This window comes from Ambystoma mexicanum, chromosome 4p (assembly GCF_040938575.1).
Source record: "Ambystoma mexicanum isolate Mex_15411 chromosome 4p, UKY_AmexF1_1, whole genome shotgun sequence".
Lineage (NCBI taxonomy): Eukaryota > Metazoa > Chordata > Amphibia > Caudata > Ambystomatidae > Ambystoma > Ambystoma mexicanum.
Genome location: NC_090927.1, coordinates 1202546306 through 1202569864, shown reverse-complemented (window position 1 = coordinate 1202569864; position 23559 = coordinate 1202546306). Strand labels below are relative to the sequence as shown.

General features: G+C 43.6%; 1 protein-coding gene across 1 annotated transcript in view; it reads right to left on the bottom strand.

Moving 5' to 3' along the window:
- Positions 1-23559, bottom strand: part of NPHP1 (nephrocystin 1) — a 1322209-nt gene that overhangs the window by 73516 nt on the left and 1225134 nt on the right. The window contains exon 19 of the mRNA XM_069606852.1: positions 21208-21252. Coding sequence (XP_069462953.1) covers positions 21208-21252 — 45 coding nt within the window. The remainder of the gene's footprint in view (positions 1-21207; positions 21253-23559) is intronic.

Here is a 23559-nt window from a genome sequence, read left to right as displayed (position 1 = left end):
AAATTTAAACGTACATCCGCTGAAGTACCAAACCGTGTGTGTGTGTGTGTGTGTTGCCGCAAATCTTTTAACACAAAAACTATAGATGTAACATACAAAATAGAAGACAATGAACATTCCAAATGGTTTGAATTAGCTCTGTACCTTTTAGCAGTAAACAAATACCAAATAAGTGAACCCCTAATATGTTGCAGTTACTGCACTACAAAACTTGACAACAACCAAACTCCTTCACGTGCTATCACAAATAATTTGGAATTATTCCCACTACCAAAACCCCTGCAACAACTCAATTTGTATGAGAGCATCATAATTCAAACAGTACACCCATTTCAAACAATAATACGCCTTCAACCAAAAACATCAAAATTACCTCCCTCTGAATTGTTGAAAGGCATTCGTGGCAAATTAGTTTATTTACCATTAGATCTGACAGAAAATGTGCACCCTCTAGGAGTACAACGTCCAATAGAGCATTCTTTAATTGTCTTAGTAAATGGTGTACCAACAAAAGACAAAAAGATTTGGCAACAACTCGTGGACTTACATAAAGTTAGACAAGCCTTGCAATATCTGAAAAACAATAATGAATACTACAAAGACATAAATATTGATGAAAGCTTAAGGGAAACAACTGAAATAATTCAAGACTCAATTTGAACTTCTGGATCGTGCTGCAGTATCCACTGTTTTAGACCATTATACAATTCATCCATTGCACTCTAATGAAACATAGATGATGCACTAGAAACTTACCAAATGCGACAAACCAAAGGGTCACCAATCTGCATATGCGAAAAAAGTATAGAAGCACATGCTTTTTCACTACCATTTCCTACTGGCAAAGGAGGAAGATATGATGATAGACCCACTCAGATAACAGCATCAGAATACCGCTCATTACAAATGTATTCTGAAGATCCCAGATTTAGACAAAATATGTAATACATTTTCCACCTACTCTTTGAAAGTGTAACGCTCACATTGTATCCACAGGAATACCTCTGGACTGGTCCAGGACACCTCTCGGCTCTCTGCAACTCCCCCGGACATTCTATCTGGGATCAGTTCTAGAAAAAGGGAGAGGGGTTTAGCGACTTCTCTTTGTCTCCCGCGGCCCAACTCCCAGTCTTCCCTTGCGATTTCCCCTTGGGACTCCGCTCAGCTTGATTTTCGTTATGCTGCACTCTCTGTCCTGCCGTGCTTGGCAGGGGCACGTCGTTGTTGGCGTGGTCCGCCGAGTTACATCACTGGCGTTCGCCTGGAGTCCAGACCCGCTGCGACTCCTCCTTTCAGGTAAGTCTTTTAATGTTTCTTTTGAAAAAAGTCTATGTTGATGTCCCAGTAACCTTCTTCTTTTGTCTTGTAGAGGCTGATGGAGAATGCCGAGGCTGAGTTCGAGAAGGTAAGGATGCGTTAGATGCAGCGCTGAAAGTGTTCTTGCAAATGAGCTGACCTGTGCCTTGTTTCTTTTCAGGTCGCAGAGAATTCCTGGAAGCGACGATGGATTGGGGGACTGAGCGCCAAAGGTGAGGTTCGTAATGGCGGAGGCCTTCCAGGTGAGATGGTAAGTAGCTTCTTGTTCTTGCCTCTCGTAATCCTGAATATGTAGCCGAGGACCGATGGAGATACCCTCGAAGGCTCCTATTGGATGAAGAGTTGGAGCTGAGCAGGTAAGAATAGCGATGTTCTTCCAGGCTGTTCGCCCGAGCGGGCCAGGATACAGAGCAGGACCCGGTGAACGTCACGCTGCAAAGCAGAATAATGGAAAGCACGTGCCTCAGGTCGGGCGTGGTTTAAATACCCGGCAGGTCTCTCAGGTGCCTTAGGGGCGGACCCCGCCAAGAAGCTAGCCTGCTTGTTGCTGTTCCCCGATAATCCTCGAGAGGGCAGCCATATTCCCCCATTGTCCATTGGAAACCATACTTGCCAAGTGCCCCTTGTGCAAACGGCGCCAGGATTGTGTCCAAGGCACCCGCGGCGGGCTAGTGTGGGCCTTTCTGCCCTTGAAACGGTACTGAGGTGGAGGCAATGGTGCCCAAGACCCACATCCAGGGCTCGGGGTTGTGACAGAAAGTGAACTAGCAACCCTATGTTACGGAGTGCACACATATTGAAATCTGGAACCCACTTTCAAAATATGAAATGCAATTAATACAAAAAGTGCAAGAAAAAGATGAGATTTTACAATCAAGCATAACAATTCTGTTTGCAAACATGCGTGGTACAAAAGAATACTGGTTCCAATGTCATGGAGATGTACGTTGTATGATCAGAAACCTTGGATCACCCACTTGGTTTGTTACATGAAGTTGTTCAGAACATGCATGGGAAGATTTACATGATTTCCTAGGCATATCAAACAACAACAAAACCAACATACTAACATCCGGAGAACTTTGATCTCTAGATCCTGTTAATGTTTCAAGATATTTCCACCATCGTTTCATTGCTATGCTACACTTTATTTGTAATCAAACTGTTCCTCTCCTCGGAGAAGTGCAACACTTCTTTTGGAGAAAAGAATACCAAGCCAGAGGAGCACCACATATCCACATGCTTTTATGGATTAAAGGTGCACCTACATTTGGTCAGGTCAGCGAGGCCACTGTTTTGCAGTTCATCCAAAAATATGTCGCTTGTGAAATCCCTTCACAAAGGACACATAGTGACCTTCATGGACAAATTTTACAATTTCAAAGACACAAATGTGGCAAATATTGCCGTCGCAAATACAAAAGCAAAGGGAAATACTACACCAAATGCCGCTTTGGTTTCCCCAGACCAGTTATAGAAACAGGTGAAGTGAACATCTTCATGTCTTCAGTTCTGCATAGTGTTAAAGGTAAATCACCTAAGAACACGTATTACATAAAAAGAACAGAAGAATCAAAATATATCAATGATTACAATGCAATTATTGCCCTCTTATGGAATGCAAACATAGATGTGCAGTACATTGCAGACAATTCCACTGCAGTTGCACGATATGTTACAGCCTATTTAACAAAAGCAGAAAAAAAAGAGTTGCAAGACCTCTGGAATGACCTATCATCAGACAAAACACTATCTCAGAAATTGTACAGCCTAGGCATAAAAATGCTCTCTCATAGAGAATGTGGCACCTATGAAGCTGCAGATCGTTTAACCGGTACGGCTTTGTATGGAAAATCTGAAAATATAGTATGGCTAAGTCTTGGTCCTGCTAAATCTAGGAAAAGAGTTCTCAAATCATATGAGGACATAGAAACAATAGCCAAAAATGATCCCAACAGCCAAGACATTTTAAAGAACAATTTACTAGACACATACTACCCGAACAGTAGTACCACTTTGGAAACCATGTGTCTATACCACATAGCCCAAAACTTTGCATACAAAAATTATATAAAACCCGATGAAAGCAAAGGTAGATATAGAGTGACAGATTGTGAAGGCAGCTTAGTGAAACTTACCAAACAAAGCTTAATTAATCATGTCAAATTGTCATTAGAAACTCCTCAATAGAAAGAACTATATTACATGTCCCTGCTACAACTTTTTAAACCATGGAGAAAAAAGGAAGAGATACTAGATAACTATGACTGCTATGAAGAGGCTTTCAAAGCAAATGAAAGCACTATCACCGATGTGAACTTTACGCAGTACAAAACAATGTTGCACAATGAACAGCAACACGAAGAAGAACTCCAGGCCCAACTAGATAAGGACACTGCCGACAGTAGTCAACCTTCTATAACAGGAAGTCAAGAACCACTAGGACAGCCACTAATAGCAAAGGAGGCAGAATTAGCTATGATAGAAGTGGAAAACACCATGTGTCACTATGAAGAACATACAGAAGACTTAACTGTACTACAATCAAAACTTAAAGACCAGCGCACCATTTTTGAAGAAGTAACAAAAGAAATTGCACATGGTCCACAGCATGAAAATAAAGAATGTACCTGCCAAAATTATAAACCTATACTGCTGTACGTCGGCGGGGAAGCTGGTTCAGGCAAAACATTCTTAATCAAAATCATCAGCAAGTTCCTTCAACGATTGACAAACAACAAACTGTCGGATGTTGTAACTGCCCCCACAGGTTTAGCTGCCTACAACATAGGCGGTGTGACTTTACACCGATTACTACTCCTTCCAGTAGAACACCAAAACAAATTAGACTATTAGAAACTTTCTACAGACGCTGCAATGGAACTACGCAGAGTATTAAAACAAATGAAAATGCAACTAATAGATGAAGTGAGCACGGTCTCCAACCTAATGTTGGCTTTGATTCACCTCAGATTGCAAGAAGTACTTAAAACAAGGTATGAAGAACTCTTTGCAGGAAAACACATTATCGTTTTCGGAGATCTTCTACAATTGACACCAGTGAAAGGTGAACCTATTTTTAAAACCTTAGGACACAAACTCTGCCGTAAAACTGTTGGCAGCATAGGAAATGTCAACCTTTGGCAACATTTCCATTACAGAGAATTAACAGAAAACATGCGTCAATCTGCAGACCTCACTTACGCCAACATTTTAAAAAGTATTAGAATTGGTGTACTATCTCAAGAAGCACAAGCAATATTGTAAAACCTGCTCATCCATGCACTTTATGGTGATAACGCAAGTGCTACTTATGTTATGGAACAATTAGCACACAAAAATGTCAATTGTATGGCCTTAAAGCCAACTCTTGCAAGCTGTTCCAAATTCAATGAAACAATGTTAAAAAAAGAAATGCAACCAATAATTGAAATTTGCTCCACAAACAAACTGGACATACGTGGTATGACACTACCCATGTGTCAGCAAGCCACAACAAGACTAAGTACCTTAGAAAATTCAATCTCCAACACAGCTGGGTTGGAAAAAATATTAAAATTGTCCTTAAATTGTAGAGTAATGCTTAAACGTAACCTTGACGTGGAGCAAGGATTAGTTAATGGGGCACTGGGTACAGTTGTTGGCTTTCAAACATACCCGCGTGACAACAACATTCAGTTTTGTCAATATTCTCTTTGACAAACTTTCAGAAGTAAAAAGGATATAGCGCTCAACAGCTCGATTCCCTCTCTTCAAAGACATGTATGTATGTAGAGAACAAATTTCTCTAACTCTTGCATATGCAGTCACTATTCATAAATCCCAAGGTCTTACCCTAGACAAAGCATTGATAGATATTGGAAACACAGTCTTTAAAGAAGGCATGAGCTACGTAGCACTATCACGCTTACGTACACTTGACGGTCTATTTCTAATCAACTTTGATGCAAGTAAAGTGAACGCTGATATTCCTTGCATTTTAGAATACAATAGACTGCGTTCACTGTACCGCCCCCCCCATCTGAAATCATATCCTGTTCCAGAAAAAGGAAAATGTTGTAAAAGAAAACTGATTCAAACAGAAATGCAACAGGATCTGACTGCAAATCCTTCAAAGAAATCAAAAGAAGCTAATACTTCACAAATTACCACAAGCAAAGAAGGACTTATTAGTGAAAATCAATCAGGGACTTTTTCAAAAAAGGAACACAAACCTGGAAAAATTCACTCGGACACAGAACTATCAGGTCCATTCAAATGTTCAAATAAAACTGGTGTAAGTTGCTACGCAAATGTAGCAATGAATATTCTATTTCAATTGCCATCAATTGTTAACAACATTTACTTACACAATGATATGATATTATATGGCATTTGTAACGCGCCTATACACAAGTGTTTCAAGGCGCGATGAGGCAGGGGGGGGGAACAAGGGGAGACAGACAACGATCCTACTAGGCCAGGTGTCATTCAGATCGCGCAACAATACCGACCAATTGTGTTTGCAAATGTTAGTCCTTCATAGAAATGCAGCAAACATTCCTGACAACACGTATAATGTTCACGGAATAAGACAAGAATTGGACTACTGTGCTGGAATAGTGAGGTTCACTATAAACTCACAAGAAGATCCACAAGAATTTCTAATGTACTTACTACAAGTACTTGAAAACAAAAACAAAAACATACCTATAAATGAAATCTTGCAGATTTCATACATGTGGAAACATACATGCACTCTCTGTAACAATGTGACACAGGAACAAATCCCTAATGAGCGATTTGTGTATGTATCCATACCTAATTGTGAATCCATTCCATTTCAGCAACTTCTACAAAATGCAAACCATGGCAGATTATGTACTATCTGTAATTCAGATAATCGCTACATAATACTAATGCTTCTACGTTACAATGCAGATGGTACCAAAAACAACTACAAGCTGACTGGATTCGCACACGGTCAAGTGTCACTTGGTAAGAAAACCTTCACAACAATAGGTATAATCTGCCACGCAGGAACCACAACCAATGCAGGTCACTACACTGCATATATTAAAAAATAAAGTGGAAGGTTCGAATGTAATGATAGTAGCATTACTCTAAAGCAGAGATTACCAGCAAATCTTACAAACGCTTATTTAATGTTCATAAAGCCAAAATTTAATAACTAATGTGTATGTGTACATTAACAAAAATTCAATTAAAAAACTGTAAACAGTTAGAATACGCCAACAGGTATCCAACTGCCCAAGATTGTACAACAACCACACAGATACATCAATATCACGGATTTACATAAAAAAATACACAGTTAGAATAGGCCAACAGGTATCTAACTGTTTAAAAAATCTGCAAGAAGTCAACATATAGAACATTAATCAGAAATAACAAGTGACCACTCAAAGGAAACAAAGAAATCATTTGTAGCATAGCAAAGAAAGGTTTTTTTTTTTTAATCCGACAAGGATTTTTTTTCCCCCCAGACCCAATGATTTAAAAACAAACACAGAAACTGAGCAAAATGCACAGTACACTGGTTTGTAAACTAAATATGAGGGTAAGAAAAAAGCTAAAATGTCTATTATACAATGTAATAAGTCTTTATAAAATACAAACATTAACATGCTCTTTTCTTTTATCACAGAAATTGAAAAAGAATATTTTCAGTTTCTACTAAAGTCATGTAAGAAATATATGGAATCTCAACAAATTAAACAGTAAGTATAATTTCACACATTTCTTACATATTTGAATCTATACGTGTGATCTATGGTTGTAATATGGTGCAGTGGCTGTAGGCAGGGCCTAGAGTCTTGGATGTATAACCTACGGCCTACACCCTGCGGCCATATTTTTTTTTAAAAATAAGCAGTAGCCGCGTTTGTTTTTCTCTATGTTTTCCAGGCTGGAGGAGCCCGGAAAACTTAGAAATAAAACCGCAGCTTTTAAAACATTGTATTTATGTTTGCGGTAGCTTCAAGCGACCGCAAACATAAATACAACGTTGTTGTGTTTCAAAAATGCTGCGGTTTTTCTTTCTAAGTTTCTCGTGCTCCTCCGCGCAAGAGGAACGCGAGAAACTTAGAAAGAAACACTGCAGCGTTTTTGAAACACAACCGTGTTGTGTTTCTGCCTGCCGTGGCTATCACTTTGGGTCTCCGGTGAGCACCGGAGACCCAAAGTGAAAGCCAAGGCAGGCAAAAACACAACGCGGTTGTGTTTCCATGCCGCAGTGTTTCTGCCTACAGCTGCTTTCACTTTGGAGCTCTCGGGCTCCCCGTGGGGAGCCCGAGAGCTCCAAAGTGAAAGCCACTGCAGGCAGAAACACAACGCAGTTGTGTTTCCATGCCGCGGTGTTTCTGCCTACAGCAGCTTTCACTTTGGGGCTCGGTAAGTGCTATATTTCTTTTTTTAAATAAGCACTAGCTGCGTTTTTTTTTTACGTTTTCCAGGCTGGAGGAGCCCGGAAAACTTAGAAGTAAAACCGCAGCTTTTTAAAAGTTGTATTTATGTTTGCGGTAGCTTCAAGCGCCGGAGGAGCTCGAGAAACTTAGAAAGAAACACTGCAGCGTTTTTGAAACACAACCGCGTTGTGTGTTCTGCCTGCCGTGATTATCACTTTGGGTCTCTGATGCTCCCGGAGACCCAAAGTGAAAGCCAAGGCAGGCAGAAACACAACGCGGGTGTTTAGAAATGCCACAGTGCTTCTCACTGCGGCACCTTTCGTGTGGAGTCTCCTAGGCTCCCCCAACCCTGTGGGAGTCTAGGAGACTCCAAGCGAAAGCTGTCGCAGTAAGAAATACAACGTTTTTGGATTTGTAAATGCTGCAGTATTTACTAATTCAAAAATGTTGTTATTCTGAATGCGGCAGCTTTCGCTAGGAGTCTCCTGGACTCCCTCACGGTTGGTGGAGCCCGGGAGACTCCACGCGAAAGCTGCCGCTGTCAGAATAACAACGTTGTTGTATTTGTGATTGCCGTGGTTTTCCAACCACGGCAATCACAAATACAACAACGTTATATTTTTTATTGGTGCGCCTCGGCTTTTTGCCTTCATTTTACGTTTTCTGTGCTTCCCTAGGTTTGGGAAGCACAGAAAACGTAAAATGAAAGTGAAGGCAGCCTCCTCGGCTCTGCTCAGGCTGCAGTAAGCAAAGGCTCCCAGTAGGGGGCTTTTGCTGCTTATTTAGTGCCGCAAGGGCAGAGCCAAGGAGGCTGCCTGCAATCACAAAATAGATGCTCCCTAGTTCTTGCTATTTTAAAGCTTGAGCTTCATTTGCTCGAAACTTTCCATAGGGACTTAAAAAAATATTTATTTTAGATATGTGTTTTATTATTGGCCATCTTTTTGGCCAATATTATTTCTGGCCGAACCATTCCTTTAAAGGTTAACAACCTTAGCGGACATGTGTGTGGAAGTTCAAATGGAGCACACATCAGGAATTTGAAAACCAGATTAAGGTCCCAAACCTGAACTTGCAAAGGAGATGGAGGGAACACATTAGTGAGCCCCTTTAGAAATTGAGTCATCAGTGGTATTTTGAAATAGGAGCATTCCTCTGAAAAGTGCTTAAAGATCGATAGCGCTGCCAAGTATCCTTTGATGGTACCTATCTGAAGGCCCAAATTAGCTAACGATAGAAGAAAAGATAGGGCATTGGGTATTTTACACAGAAAAGGAACATTCTTTTCCTTGCACCAGTTGCAAAAGTTATTCCAACGGCACAAAGATGTTGTTGCTGGTCTTCTAGCGAAAAGCAACACCTCCATCACGTAATCCGGGAGGTTCCAATCCTCGTTTCGCAGCCTTTCAGAAACCAAGCGTGAAGGTTGAGAGTTTTGACCTCTGGATGGAGAACCTGACCCTCCTCTCGCAAGAGGTCCTCTCTTTGTGGAAAATGCATTGGAGGACAGATGGACATGTCCAGAAGGTCCGGGTACCACGTTCTGCTGGCCCAATCTGGAGCAATTAGGATCATGTGTTTCCCGAACTTTCTCGACCTCCTGATTACTTGAGGAATGACGGGGGCCGGAGGAAACGCGTAGCGACGGGGACCGGAGGAAACACGTACAGGAGTGGAAACTCCCAGTCCACCACGAACCACGAATGCGTCTCGTAGAGCTCGTCTTGGAGGAAATTCCCTGGAGCAGTACAATTCGCACTTCCGGTTGAGACCAGTCACAAACAGATCCACTTGAGTGGTTCCCCAAAGGGTGATAATCTCTTGAAGGACTTCCTAGTTCCCACTCGTGAGAGGCTGTTCTCTGCCTGCTCAGAGCGCCCGCCGCCGTGTGCTCCTCTGCGGCTAGGTGAACAGCCGATAGGGAGATTCCTTCTCGAATTGCCCAGTACCAGAGCTGCATTGCCTCTCTGAACAGTGGTGGTGACCCTACGCCTCCTCTCTTGTTGAGGTAGTGCATGGCCACTGTGTTGTCTGTCATTATCAGGACATTCTTCCCCTAGACAGAGGGCAGGAAGGCCAGCTCCAAATGATTGATGTGTAATTTTGACTCCGATGGATACCAACGATCACTTACTGTCAGATCGTTGGCATGGGCTCCACACCCCGTAAGTGAGGCATCTGTCACTACTGTATCTCCGGCCATGGTTGCCAAAAGTGTTCTCCCTTCATAATATTGTCCTCGCAGGCCCACCACAGAAGACCCTGTGAGACCCTGGATGGAATCTGAAGTTGGTCCGACATTTTTCCTGAGAATTGGGACCAGTGCGTCCTTAGAGCCCATTGAAGGGATCTCATTGTCAAACGGGCCTCCGGCACCAGAAAAATACAGGATTTCATGAGGATGAGCAACAAAATTTCCTTTTTAAAAAAATTGAAGGCCGGCAGATTCTGGGCACACTGAAACTTGATAACCATCTGAAGAATTTCTTGAGCCTTCACCTTGGGTGGCAAGCTCTTTCCCAAGGATGTGTCTACTACAGCTCTGAAGTACTGGAGCTTTTGGGAAGGTGTCAAAGTCTGTGAAGAGAGTGGCAGGTTACTTTGAGATGATCCACAGCTTGTTCGGGTGAACGCGCCCTGATCAGACAATTGTCCAGGTAGGGCTAGACGTGAATCCCTGCTCTCCTGAGACTCGCTGCTACTATCGCCATCAGTTTGGTGAAAACCCTTGGGCAGAGGTCAGCCCGAATGGCAGAACTGGAAACTGAAAATGAGAACCGCCAAACGCGAGCCTCAAGTATTTTCTGTGTTTGAGATGGATTGGCACATGAAAATAAGCATCCTGAAGGTCCTATGACACCAACCAATCCTGTAATTGGAGGGCCTGAAGGATCTGAGAAAGTGTGACCATCCTGAACTTGTCCTTGCTGAGGAACTTATTACATGTCAAAGATGAGGAATCCGTGGGAGGACACAATCCGTTCGAAAGCTGCCCCTTTAAAAACTTTGATGTGATGGCACCAACTTGTGTGTGTGCATCCCTGTTAGGCTGAAACCTGTGCAGTTCCCTTAGGGAACACTGCAAAAGATTTAAGACTACAGGTGTTGGCAGTAAACCCACTTGGTAGCAGTCTGTACCACCCAGATTTACCTGGTAGCTGTGGCTGAGCAGTCAGACTTCTCTCAAGAAAAGTTAGGCAGTATGCAAAGTATACATAATAGGCACTCAGACACACCAATACAAGCAAACACTGACCAGAGCTTTGGTATCCAAGTATATAGTTATTTATTTAAAAAAACACTGTTTGAAACACTCCAGCACTCTTATTGTAAAATATTCTAAACACAGTTACTATTGTAATATATACACCCCTTTTCCTTATCAGATAAGTCACAGTAAAACACCACTTATTTTCATACAGAGGTGAGCGCTTAACTAGATGGCACTCCAATAAGTTTGTGAGAAAGGGGGGAAAAAAGACAGAATATGGAAAGGTACACCACTCTAAGATTTAGGAACACTGTTAGCAAGGCAGAAGAGCAAAAGTCACTGGGGAGCCAAAGTCCAAAGGCTGGGCCCACTCTTAGAAAGAGCAGAGCACAAATGCGCCCAAGATCACACAGTTACACTAGGCTTTGAAAGTCTTGCAGAGGGTTCAAAAAGAGTTTGGAGAGGCTTTAGGAAAGTTTAGCCAGGGTGTCCCAGGCTAACCCAGGTTCGAAAGCCGGGGGCTAAATCTACCCCGTACAGTCGGTAGCAAGGGAAGCCGGGCGGGACACGGTACCTTAAGTGGGAAGGATCCTCCAGCGGTGGCAGTTGTTCCTGGCAGCGGGTGCAAGTTGCGTCGTCGTCCAGGGGAAGAGAAGATCTCAACTTGGAGGAAAGATGAAGGTCGTTGCACTACCAGGGAAGAAACCAGCCGCAGAGTTTTCCGGTTAAAGGTGGTACCTTTGTTCGCGGTCGTGGTAAAACGTGGTATCCCGGTTGCCGGGGTGCTTGGCACAGGCAAGGCGGCCACGAGGTACGTCGGGAAGGCGGAAAGACGGTGAAACTGGCTATCCCCACCAGTCAAAGGAAGAAGACTCTCCGGCGGGAGATCTCCTCTGTCGTTGGGAAAAGTGGTGAGACGGTTGCACTGCCAGGGAAGAAACCAGCCGCAGAGTTTCTCAGGTAAAAGGAGCGGTCCTTTAGTTCGCGGTCCAGTGGTGAGTGGCTATCCGGTTGCCGGGGTGCTTGGCACGGGCAATTCGACCACAGACCGGTCTGGGGTGCGAAGAGAAGAAGGTAAACTGGTTGTGCCCACCAGTCAGGGGAAGAAGCCTCTCTAGCCGGGAGATCTTCTCTGTCGTCGGGGAAGTGGTGAGTCGGTTCCGCAGGGCTCCACCGGTGGTGGTGTCGTGGCAGGTCGGCTCAGCTTCTCCCTCGTCGGATTCTTAGGTCCTGTGGCGACTTCTGAGGTTCCAGTCCCCAAAGCCCTGCTTTTATGCAGAAAACCCCCATTCACTCAGCCTAGCTGTCACTCAAACATGCTAAGTGGGCCAATCAGGACGGAGTGCTACTTGAGTTGCCTAGGCAACTCAGTCCAGGGTGCCTAAATTGCCCTCCACCCCTCCTAAGTACCCCAGACAGAGTGGCACCACTTTGGAGGGCTTCTGTGGAGAAGCCCGCCAAAAAGTGGAACAAAGGGCTCAACTTGGGTTGGAGTCATAGAAGAGAACACAAATGCCATTTTAGAATCAAGTTTTGCCAAAAAATACCAACCGGAGAATTTATATTAATTAAATAAACCGGCGGTATGTTCGAGGCTACCGTAAATAATTAAATAACGGTAGTAGCCTAAACCAATGGGAAATCCCATAGGAAAATATTCGCGGTTGAATATAAAAAGTAGTATCCACTGCCACCAGCCAAAACTCGATCAGGGGGGACGGAGACGTGCCCCCTCGACTAACAGACCCCGGGGCAATTGAATTGCCCCAGCCAGTATGTCCACAATATGATGGTCTGTACTGGTTCTGTTCAGAATTTAAGACTAGTAAAGTCAATGGTGACTTTACATGCCCTGGGAGACAGTAGTCAGTCCCAGGGTATGGAGTCTATACTGGGGGGTCACTATGACACCCCTGTGTCACTGCACTGAGGGTGCTGTGTAACACACATCACAAAAACACATGAAGCCCTATGGAGTAAAAGACCCTATAGCCCATTAAACACATATAGATTCAAAGAAACACACTCAAATCATGCCCAAGAGTGAGGGTAAAAGAGTCCCACTCTTGGCAGGAGAAAAATAATAAACCCCAAAAAATCCAGCAAAGCTGCTGGGGGACACAGTAGGTTAGGAAATTCAGCCTAAACAGAGAATTCTCCCTAACAATCCCTCTGCATGCCAGCCCCATCCCTACATCACCAACTGTCGAGACCCAGTTCTTGATTTTGCCTGCTGGCGGTGGTGATGAAGTATATGCTTTTAGCGGGGATGGCTGGGTGGGTGTTGTGTTGGAGGGAGAGCAAGGACTAAGAGAACCAGAATTACAATGAAGGTAATTTTTTATCTCTCTTACTTCCTGCTCTCCCTCCTTCCCAACTAGTTGGGAACAGATTAAAAAGCCTCAAAAGCAGTAAGGGTGGAGGAGACAGCATATACGAGATTCAACCAAACCAATTGCAAAGCACCTCTTGGCTGAATCTGGCATCTTTCCTGGAAGATGTGTCCAATGCGTAAGGAGGAGTTGCCCAGGTAGCTGCCCTACACATTTCTGCAATATGGACATGCCTGATGAAGGTTACCGATTCTGCCTTGGTTTCTTGGAGTGAACTGCAAGTATCTGTTGAAGCAAAAGCCCTCTCAAGTCATAATATTTTGAGATAAACAAGAGAACTCACCTGGCAATAGCTTTCTTACCAGGTGGAAGACCACCATATGTGACAAACAGTTGGTCTGTTTTTTTGAATGGTTTTGTCCTTTCCAAATAAAATTTCTAGAGTATGTGACACTTCCAGGTTATGCAAGGCCTCTTCGACTGGAGAAGAATGAGGTCTGGGATGAAAAACCAAAAGGAATATCTCTTGATTTAGATGAAAATCCGATACGACTTTAGGTAAGAAGGCGGGTACCATAAAGGACTAGCCTTACGAAAAACAAGATAAGGTTCCTCTTCTCAGCCTGAAGCTCTCCTACTGTCCGTGCTGATGTAACAGCTACTGAAAAAGCTATCTTCCATGTTAAGAGATTCAAATCACAAGAAGCCATGGGTTAAAATGGCTTGTGCATTAGTGTAGAAAGAACCAAATTCCAATCCCACTGAGGTGGAGGATCAGAAATCGGTTGATGTAAGCAAAGGAGGCCTTAAAAATGCCTCTGCATTGCCTCATTTGAAAGGGAAAAATATTTCTTCTCTCTATTCAAATAAGCCCTATCACCGACAAATAATGTTTACAAGTATCAACTTTCACACCCGTTGAAACCAAAAAGGACAAAGGACATCACATCATTGATTGAAGCCTTTAACGGATTCAAATCGCCATCTTAAGTTCAATGACAAAACGGAACCATTTGCTTCAATATTGTTTCTCCGTGGAAGTCTTCCTAGAAGCTGATGTGATTTCTGAATTCTGTTTAGATAAATGTAGATGTAAGAAGGTCATCTCTTCGGGAACCAAGCCTTTAAGTTCAGCAATTGAGGGGAGGGGTGAAGCACCTGCCCCTTCCGTTTGATAAGAAGATCCTCCACCATCGGTAGATCCCCCATTGCTAACTGACAGTGCCAGAAGGTCTGGAAACCAAATCTGACATGGCCAGAACAAGATCACCAGAATCATCGTCGAATTGTGAGTCATCTTGAATGGCAACAACGTTTTGTGAAGTGGGGGAAATGCATACAGCGTCTTGTTCGACCAGTCCAGCTGCAGGGCGTACAAGGAGTGATGTTCCTGACCCCCCCTCAATGCAAAAAGAGGGCACACTCGGAGTCTGCGTGCCATGGCCACTGTGCCCGACAGGTCTGACAACGGTGCTGGTGCTTCTGTGTCCCCACTCCCATAGGGTCCCATGTGACTATCGGAAAGGGGACTTACAATTTACTAGTGCCTGACTTCCCTAGCCGCTGGACTCGTAATCAGCCAGTGGCACCTGGAAGTCAGGTGCCGGTAAAATATTGCGAGTCCGGAGGAAACCCACCGCTAGCACTGGCAGGGTTACCGCCAGACTCATGAGGCCCAATGATTTCTCCATGCGTACTCTGTCGAATCCATTGTTACCACAATGTGAGGGTGGGGAGTTTGAAAAGGAAAACCAATCAAAGGATTCTCCGAAATGTTTCACCAAGACAGGGATTCCTGAACATGACTCTGTATTGGCCTTTCCATGCTCCAAGGGTCCGACAGTTGATTTCAGTTACTGGCCAGATGGCACTGAATAGTTCTCATTCGTAGTCTCGCGAAGGGTACTAGATGGATATAGGATATGATTTAGCATTTATAACGCGCCTATAAACAAGTGTTACAAGGTGTGACAAGGCGAGGGGGGGGAACAAAGGGAAGACTAAGACAATGATCTTACTAGGTCAGGTGATATTGAGATCACACAAGTGGAGGGGAGAGAGGTGGGGGAAGTGCAGTACAGGGATCAAACAATAAAAGAAGTGTGGCCAGCTGGTGGCAAGTGCAAGGTTAAGCGCAGACAGCAGATGTCCAAAGTGCAGGTAGGGGGACTGTAGGGTTACAGATACAGACCCAAGTGCAAGGGTTGTCAGGGGGCAGTGCAGGTGTGCAACTGGCGGGGAGGCGACCTGGGCCAGAGATCAGAGGGTAGCCAAGTGACCAGTGCAGTTACAGTTTCAGCCAGGAATTCAGCAGGGGAAAGGAAAAAAGAAGGCAGAAGCAAAGAGGAAAGTCTTGAGGTGCTTCCGGAACCGGAGACAGTTCTCCTCAAGTTTCAGAGAAACAGGGAGGCTGTTCCAGAGGGAGGCCCCAGCCGAAGAAAGATCTACCACCAACTTGTTGCTTGGAGAAGCAGCTGACCCTGAGGGAGGTGGAGAGGGAGGTGCGAAGAGCTCGAGTAGCAAGATATTTACGAAAAGAGAGTTGGAGTTATTGAGGCTCCAAGCCCCAAAAGGCCTTGTGGACAATGCAGAGGGTCTTGAACTTAATCCTCGCAGCCACTGGGAGCCAGTGCAGAGATTTCAATGCTGGAGAGATACAATACCTGGGCTTGAGGCCAAGGACAAGTCTCGCAGCCCTGTTCTAGATGAGTTTGAGAGGGAGGATAGTAGAAGCAGGCATATTTAGAAAGAGGTTGTTGTAGTAGTCCTGCCCAGAGAGAACCAGAGATCTGCAGACAGTGAGCTTCTGGGCGAAGGAGAGGAAAGGAAGAATACCTCTGAGGAGGTGCAGTTGGTAGTGTGACTTGTTAGAGATGTCAGAGATGTGAGGAGAAAAGGCCCCTGAGGTTCTTGGCCTCAAAGGTGGGAGCAGGAAGAGGGCCAAGGGAGGCTGGCCAGAGAGTGACAGGAAAGGAGGGAGCAGGTGTGCTGATGAGGACAATCTCTGTCTTACTGGCATTAAGGCAGAGATAGTTGGCGGCACACCACTCCTGAATAGCAGACAGACAGAGATGAGAGAAGGAGAAGAGGTGGCAGAAGGGAGCCTGAAAATGACCCGATTGTCATCCACATAGCACTGTAAATTGGGGCAGAGAGCGCAATGCAGTGGGCAAGAGGTGCCAGGTATTGTATACAATGCCATCAGCCCCAAGAGTCTTTAGTAGCACCAGGCTGACAGAGTGGTGTGTCCTGAAAATTGAGATTATTTCTTGTGTAGCCAACACCCCGTCTATAGGAGGAAAAGCCATCTTCAGACTAGTCTCTATTATGGCTCCGATGAAATGAATTCTTTGAGATGGGATCAGTTTTGACTTGGCCACATTTATTGAAAAATGTAGTGCAAGCAACGTGTGACATGTAAGTTGCAACTTCTGCACCACCTCCTCTGGAGATTGGGCCTTTATCAAACCAGCAAAGGGTTTAGATAGAAGTGCACACCTATGATAAGTAAGTTTAGTAAAGAAATTCGAGGATTATTTTAAATAAATTTTAAGGTGCGGGGGAGGAACTGTGGTCATGGCACAAGACCCCGACAATAAACAGTAAAAAGAAAGAGGATTCAACTTGGGAACCCTCCCGTCCCCTGCACACTTTCAAATGTTTGGATTAATCCAATACAGTGGTTCAAATTGAGTTATAGGCATTGTACATATTTTTGTTTCTAACAAATATGGTCAGACACAGAAGTGTGAGATAAACAAATATATATTTATAGCCAAGCTATATTATTTTCAGCAAGAATTATAGTTCAGAGAGAAATTATTTACCGTGCATAGAAACAAAATGGAATCAATAGAAGCTCAAATTGAGGAAAAATTGAGTCCAAATTAAATAGCGACGCGTTTCGAGGAAGTTCTCCTCTTCTTCATAAGGCCAAACTTGAGAAGCTCCAGAAATAGTTTTTGGAACTTTGGTGGCAAAGAAGGTGGAGTCCTTGATTAAGTCAATGTGGCTTTCTTCTTTGTGAAGTTGTGCATTTAGCTAGATAGCTAACAGAAAATGGTGGGGTTCTAAACCAGACAGAAAATGCGCTTAGGTTAGTGATCAGATTTGACAATAATACTAATTGAAAACAGCTGCAGATACTGGCACTAGTTAGGCTAACCCCAGCCTAATGGTATAACAAGTTAACAGAGAACTGTGCTAGTGTCGTATGCGCTTGTCTCAGAATAGTAGATGTATGCCAAAAAACTTAAAACTCTGTATGTCAACTTTTTCAATATGTCAACACATTTTATTGTACACACTAAAGATTCGCCTAATGTTGGCTTATGTTTGCCTAACATTTGACAACATGCGTTTCGATCAATTTGGTCTTTTTCAAGGCAAAACAAATACCTAATACTGTATTTATGGTCCTCTCTGCGTGATTAGAGGATGAATAGTTTTAGATACTCAGTTCTCAAAAGCCTGTATTAAGCCCATATATCTCTGTAAGAAAGTCCAACGTGATTAACTGCTGCGATTACATGTACTTTAATCCCTAAGTTGTCAAAACGTATCTCTGATCGGATGTCCCCACTTTTATTGCATCAAGTCCCTGTACTTATGTCAGGTTGTCCCCAATAGCCTTGCATCCTTTGAAAAAGTGTCTTCTAAATCTGAATTCTGTTAGGTGTCATTCTCTATGTCCTGTTGGGTTCCTTGCGAGTGCAAGACCCGGCCCCTGTCCGGCGTCCGTGTGTGACAGATCTAGGTAAAATGTGTCCATCACATTGCAAATACGAGCACCAATGAAACTATGTTAATTTATTTCTGTCTAAAATCAACTCCTGGAGGGACTGTCTTCTAGTCTTGCATCCATTTTTCAGTCCCAGCCAGCATTGGGGTGCGTCCTTTAGTTCAGAACAAGTAGCAGGAAGGGCCAGAGAGTAACCTTGACTAACTCTGTTCAAAATCCAATCCTCTATTGTGATGTTTTCCCATTGATAAGGACATTTTTAAATTATTCCTGCTACCGGGGATGTATGCTCCTAGATGTAGATCAGAGCACATGGTACGTACACCCCGGATATAAGTCAGACTTCTTTTGATCCTGAGTGGCGGACAGAGGTGGAGTAACCCCCCCGATTTAACCTTTGGTCTATATCTCCTCTTTTTTACTGAGGAATAATAAGCCTTACTCAGAGTTGGAAGTATTTCCAGCCAAAAAGTATAGCTTAAAAGCTCTGAAGTTTTGATGTTATGGTTGTTTAACTGGGATGGCACTCAGATTTGCTGCAGTAACACTTGCCTTGCATTTCTGCAGTACTTCATCTGTTGATGGGTCATACAAAATTTTGCCATTAAAAGGAAGGTCAGTTTCTTTGTCTTAAATGTCTTGATGCAAAGACATAGCTGACAAATACGAATCCTGTGCATGCACACTGTACCTGTCATGGCCCTTGCTGTAGTGTCAGTCAAATCCTTAACAATCTGTAGTTGTTGAATCACAGCTTCCCTGCCTTCTGAAACCCAGAAAAAAAATTCCTCTGTTACTTCATATGGAAGTAGCTCTGTAAAGCGATCTAGGTTTTCCAAATTCAGAATGTTAAAACCTGCCAAAACCGTAGCAGTATTGACTTGTCTGAGTTGTAATGAAGCATTACACAAAGACCTTTTACCCTGAGCTTTCTAAGGCTTAGCATTCTTGTCAAACACAGTAGCAGAAAAGGGTGCAGGGCCCTTTCCCTTTGACCCCAAAGCTGCCGATACCACAGAAGACTGAGCTGGCAAGTTTCCCATCGATACCAAAGGTTCCTCCTTCGGGACTTTGTATTTGGCGTCCATTGCCTTGGACACATGAGGATCCGAATGAGGCTTTCCTCAATGACTTCCTGCCTGCTCCATAACAGACCGCTCCATAGGTAATAAGGACTAAGTGTGTTTAGAAGGCAGCCTGCCAAAAACTCTTTTCCCCCTACCCGCCCCCCGTCTCCGGTTTGTCCTTAGGCACAATTTCCAGAGTCTGCATGGCTATAGCTACAATGTCAAGGAACACCTTTAAGGGTAAAATAGAGGAATTTTGCTCATCTGAATCAGAGTGTGTCCTTGGACACCTTCTGCTTTTTGGTAGTCTGGGCAGATGCCTGCTACTCAACTGTAGCCGGCGTTGGTATCGTGGGATTCTCCTTGGGAACCTCCCTTTGAGGTGTTTCAGATGACCCCATTTTCCCTTTAATGCGCTGAGCCAGGACAAGGCTCTGATAACATGGTCTCAAGCGGTGTCTAGTCAAATGGTCGACAGACAAATGGTAGAATTTTTTATTTATTTATATATATATTTTTTAAGTTTTCGTTTAGGGAAAAAAGGGGTTTTTAGCAAAAAAAAAGGGGGTTGGGAGATACCCCCCAAAAAAATAAAATGTGAAAAAAAAAAATAATAATAATTCAACCATTTGACCTGTCGACCTTTTGGTGTCGACCATTTGTCTTGTCGACCATTTAGATTCGACCAAATGACCTAGAACAGTCTCAAGCATTGGTGGAACTGTGCGAAACAAGATCGATACGATTGCTGCATACCCCTCTCGTACAGAGGCCGTTTTAGGACGGTTGTCCTTTGAAGACCTCTTTCTTTGACGGAGTTGGTACCAAGCTCTGTACCAGTTGAGAATGATTATGTCTCTTGTGAGAGCCTTGTCGGCCTTCTTCAGTACTGAAGTGTGAAAAGATCTCACTGCAGTAGCCAAAATGAGTACTGATGCAGAGACAGGGGATTCAGCCGGTACCAACTTAACCCTGGAGGCTTTCACCTCATTATGTTTAGTCGTAACTGTATGACTGAAATCCGAGGCAGACACAGGAGAGTCAGCCGGTATCGACTTGACCCTGGAGGCTTTTGCCTAGAAGGCCAAGTTTGCCTGTTTGGGTGGTATCTGAGGCAGAATAACCCTTCACTGGTACCGTAAAGACTTTGTCTGGAGCAAACAGATGTTCTGGTACCGACTGGATCTTTCAGAAACCTTCCCACCTGCAGGTACTAACGGTTTCTCACCCAGAGGTACTCACAAGTGTAAACTCCCAAAGTTTCCCCCTAAACGGACCTGTGAAGACCCCTGAACTGGGGTGGCGGTCTTCACCTGGGTACAGAAGGCTGGTACCGAAATGCATACCTCAGCTGGCGGTACGGTCTCCCCATTACCAATATCGGCCTCCTTACTGGTTCGAAGTAAGTGCTTGGTCCTCTTCGGTACTGATCTTAGCTGTGAAGAAGAGTCCGCAGAGACCTTGGGTGAATTCCATGACAGAAGACACAGGAACTCACCGGGTGATGTATCGCCAGGCATTGGACGCAGGCATGAGGATCGGCCGCTGAGAACTGCTTCCTACACCTAATGCATTGTTTGAACCCTATGGTAAATGTCATTTGTCAGAGGGAGGCACCGCGTAAGAGAAAAAAGAAAAAATACATCCAATAGGATGAAAATAATGGATGAAGAGCAAAAAGTAGCACCCAGAAAAGGTTGGATGTCATGGAGCGCAGCAATCCCAACCTGACCAGTAGGCAGTAAAACAGGAACTGGGTGTGGATAGTTGATGACGTAGGGGTGAACAATGGTGCTGGTGTGCAGATGGACGCACACATGCGCAAGATGGCCCCATCACGTCAAGTTCTTAAAGGGGCAGCTATCTTTTTGAGCCTCCTTTTTCGGACGCGCCTGCATATGCAGGTGGTCCCAACCAGTTGGGGAGGAGAGAGCAGGACGTAAGAGAAATATTTTAGTACAGGCAATATTTGCTTTAGATCGTTAGAATAGTTAAACAGAGGTTTTGAGCACGATTTAGTTACATCAATTATTAGGAATGATAGTATAGCATTTAGAGTGTGCAAAAATACCTTATTAGGGTTCAACACTCATTTGATTTGTGTTTCACAAAGATAATTAAAAATGATTACCTTTTCTGATCTCTTCATTGTGCTCTCCTTATCTGCCCAAGTACTCTAAAACAAAAAAATATATTAATTAGGCCGAAAATACACATACCAACAACATCTAGGAATAATACATACACTTTTGTAGCGTACCCCAAAGCAACAGTTTGACGGGTGCTTATAACGTAATAGGAACCTATGTGGCACGCAGACTACTCACGACTATTATTTTTAGTTCTTGCTAGAGTCAGCTTTAGCTCTCTTTCAGAGCACTTGAAGATACATATTAGAGAGGGTATTTAGTGCGCACGAGCTGCACCGTGATGCATAACAAAAGACATCTTAGTGGAAGCTTTGTCATGGCGGCAGCAATTTTATAACAGTGCGTGGAACTATCGAACTTGGGAAGAACTTTGATCAAAGATGCTATAAAAAGCATGTTTGTTTCACTTTTGTATTGAATTATGTTATTACATAATATAGCCGCTACGTTCCAAATCCATAACATTCAATTTAAGCAGTATTTTTCAGGAGTGCCAACTTGGAATAGTAGCATATGCCCTACACCTGTTATCTCTAGCAGCTGACTTGTACCGAGAAGGTAAACGTGCACTCAAGGATTAAATAGTGATTGAAGGCTGGCTCCTAGAACAAAGCAGTGTCAGAAAAGACAGCACAGCCGGTAAGCCGTAGAGACTGATACCATACCAACTTGTGTTTTGAACCAAGGTTGCAAGCAACAGCATTGTACAAAGAGAACAGTGTGTGAGGCTTTGCAAAGAGCAACGCAGATATAACTGGAAACTAGAAGGAGTAGTTAAACTATATAATTGAAATTTGGGAGAAACGATACCATTCACAGAGTGGTCCGGCGGCACGTGGGTGCTCATTCGAAAGTCTTGTTAGATATCCAACTGATGCTGAGTGTGTGAAAAAGGAATATTGAGATTGAAGTGGTCATACAACTGGTCAAGCTAAACCCTGTGCACATTCGAAAGTCTTTGATAGTTTATAAAACACAATTGGTTTGAGCCCGGCTGAGGGAGACTAATTGAGTGAAAGGAAAGGATGTGAGTACGGTTGAGGGGTAGCCGGGGTGAACAGTGAGTCAGCTGAGAAATAATTTTTTTAACTTTTTGTTTTGAAAAGGGTCTGAGCCTGGCTCAGGGGGATCCAGGGTGAACACCCAAATTGAGTCCTGGAAAAGGAAAATACAATTGTTATGTTTTTTTTGTATACCAGACCCTCTGAGTCAAGAGACTTGCAAGAAGTAAAGAGGCTTGGACACAAAAGGTCTTGAATTGTGAAAATGGAACTGTATCCTCGTGTCGCAGAAGCCAGAGTGTGTGCTTTGCTTGAGTGAACTGTCTTGTCCCGGGCTGAAAACGTGGGGAAGGGAGGCCAACGGCGCGAACATCCTGATTTATCACTTTGTGAACACTTCTTTCTTTTTCATGAACATTACCCCACCTTATTTTGTAAATTAGTGGTAACGATTGGCAATAGTTTTTTTTTTAGTATAGGCCCTTTTTAATTTGCCAAGACTCCATTAGGACTGCATTAATATTTTTTGATGGTCATAGCTTCTGTAGATTTAGATAGGCGTGTATCTCACCCTTGTGAAAGTTCAATAAACACCCTTGAACTGTGGTCACTTGTGTCTGTCTTACTGTTGATACCATGCCTTCCTTACAGCTGACACTATGTAGAAAATACAGGGTAAACTATGCTTATGGAGTGTGGCTGTCCTTTGTTAAACAATGCACCATCTACCCATTTCACTTTCATACATCCCTCTTGCAGCCTTGTTAGGATGACCATACATTCTGGATTTCTGTGGAGAGTACAAGGAATCGGATGTGTATAGTGAGGTTTAATACAGTCTCCTTCCTGACTCTAGGAGCCAGCAAGGGTGTAACTCTGGGGGTGAGGGTCTAGGATTAAGAGACAGACACAAGGGTGGCATGTTGATTGGCAAAGACTTTTATTACTATCTATTACTATCTTACTATTACTAACAAAAACAAGGGGGTTAGAGGAAATCTTAACTAACCCTAGATCTAAGAGGGATTTCCTTGCCTCAATAAAACTAGCTAATGAAACCGTCTGTGGCGGAACATCCAAAGCAAAGTTTGCCGTCCTGTGTCCAAATCCTAACCTTTATCTCACAAGCTAAACTCAACATAAGATTAAAAGGGAAATGTCTCTCGGCTGCTGAACTGCAGTCTGACTTTGTAGTTCAAAACCAAAAGTTCCAAAATGGTGTAGAAAAGCAAACAAAAGTTCCACAGGACTCAAGAGGTTGACTCCCCTTCCCCTGAATCATCTTTCCACATTATTCAAGAATGTCTCTGTATCTTAAGTGGTCAGAATGAG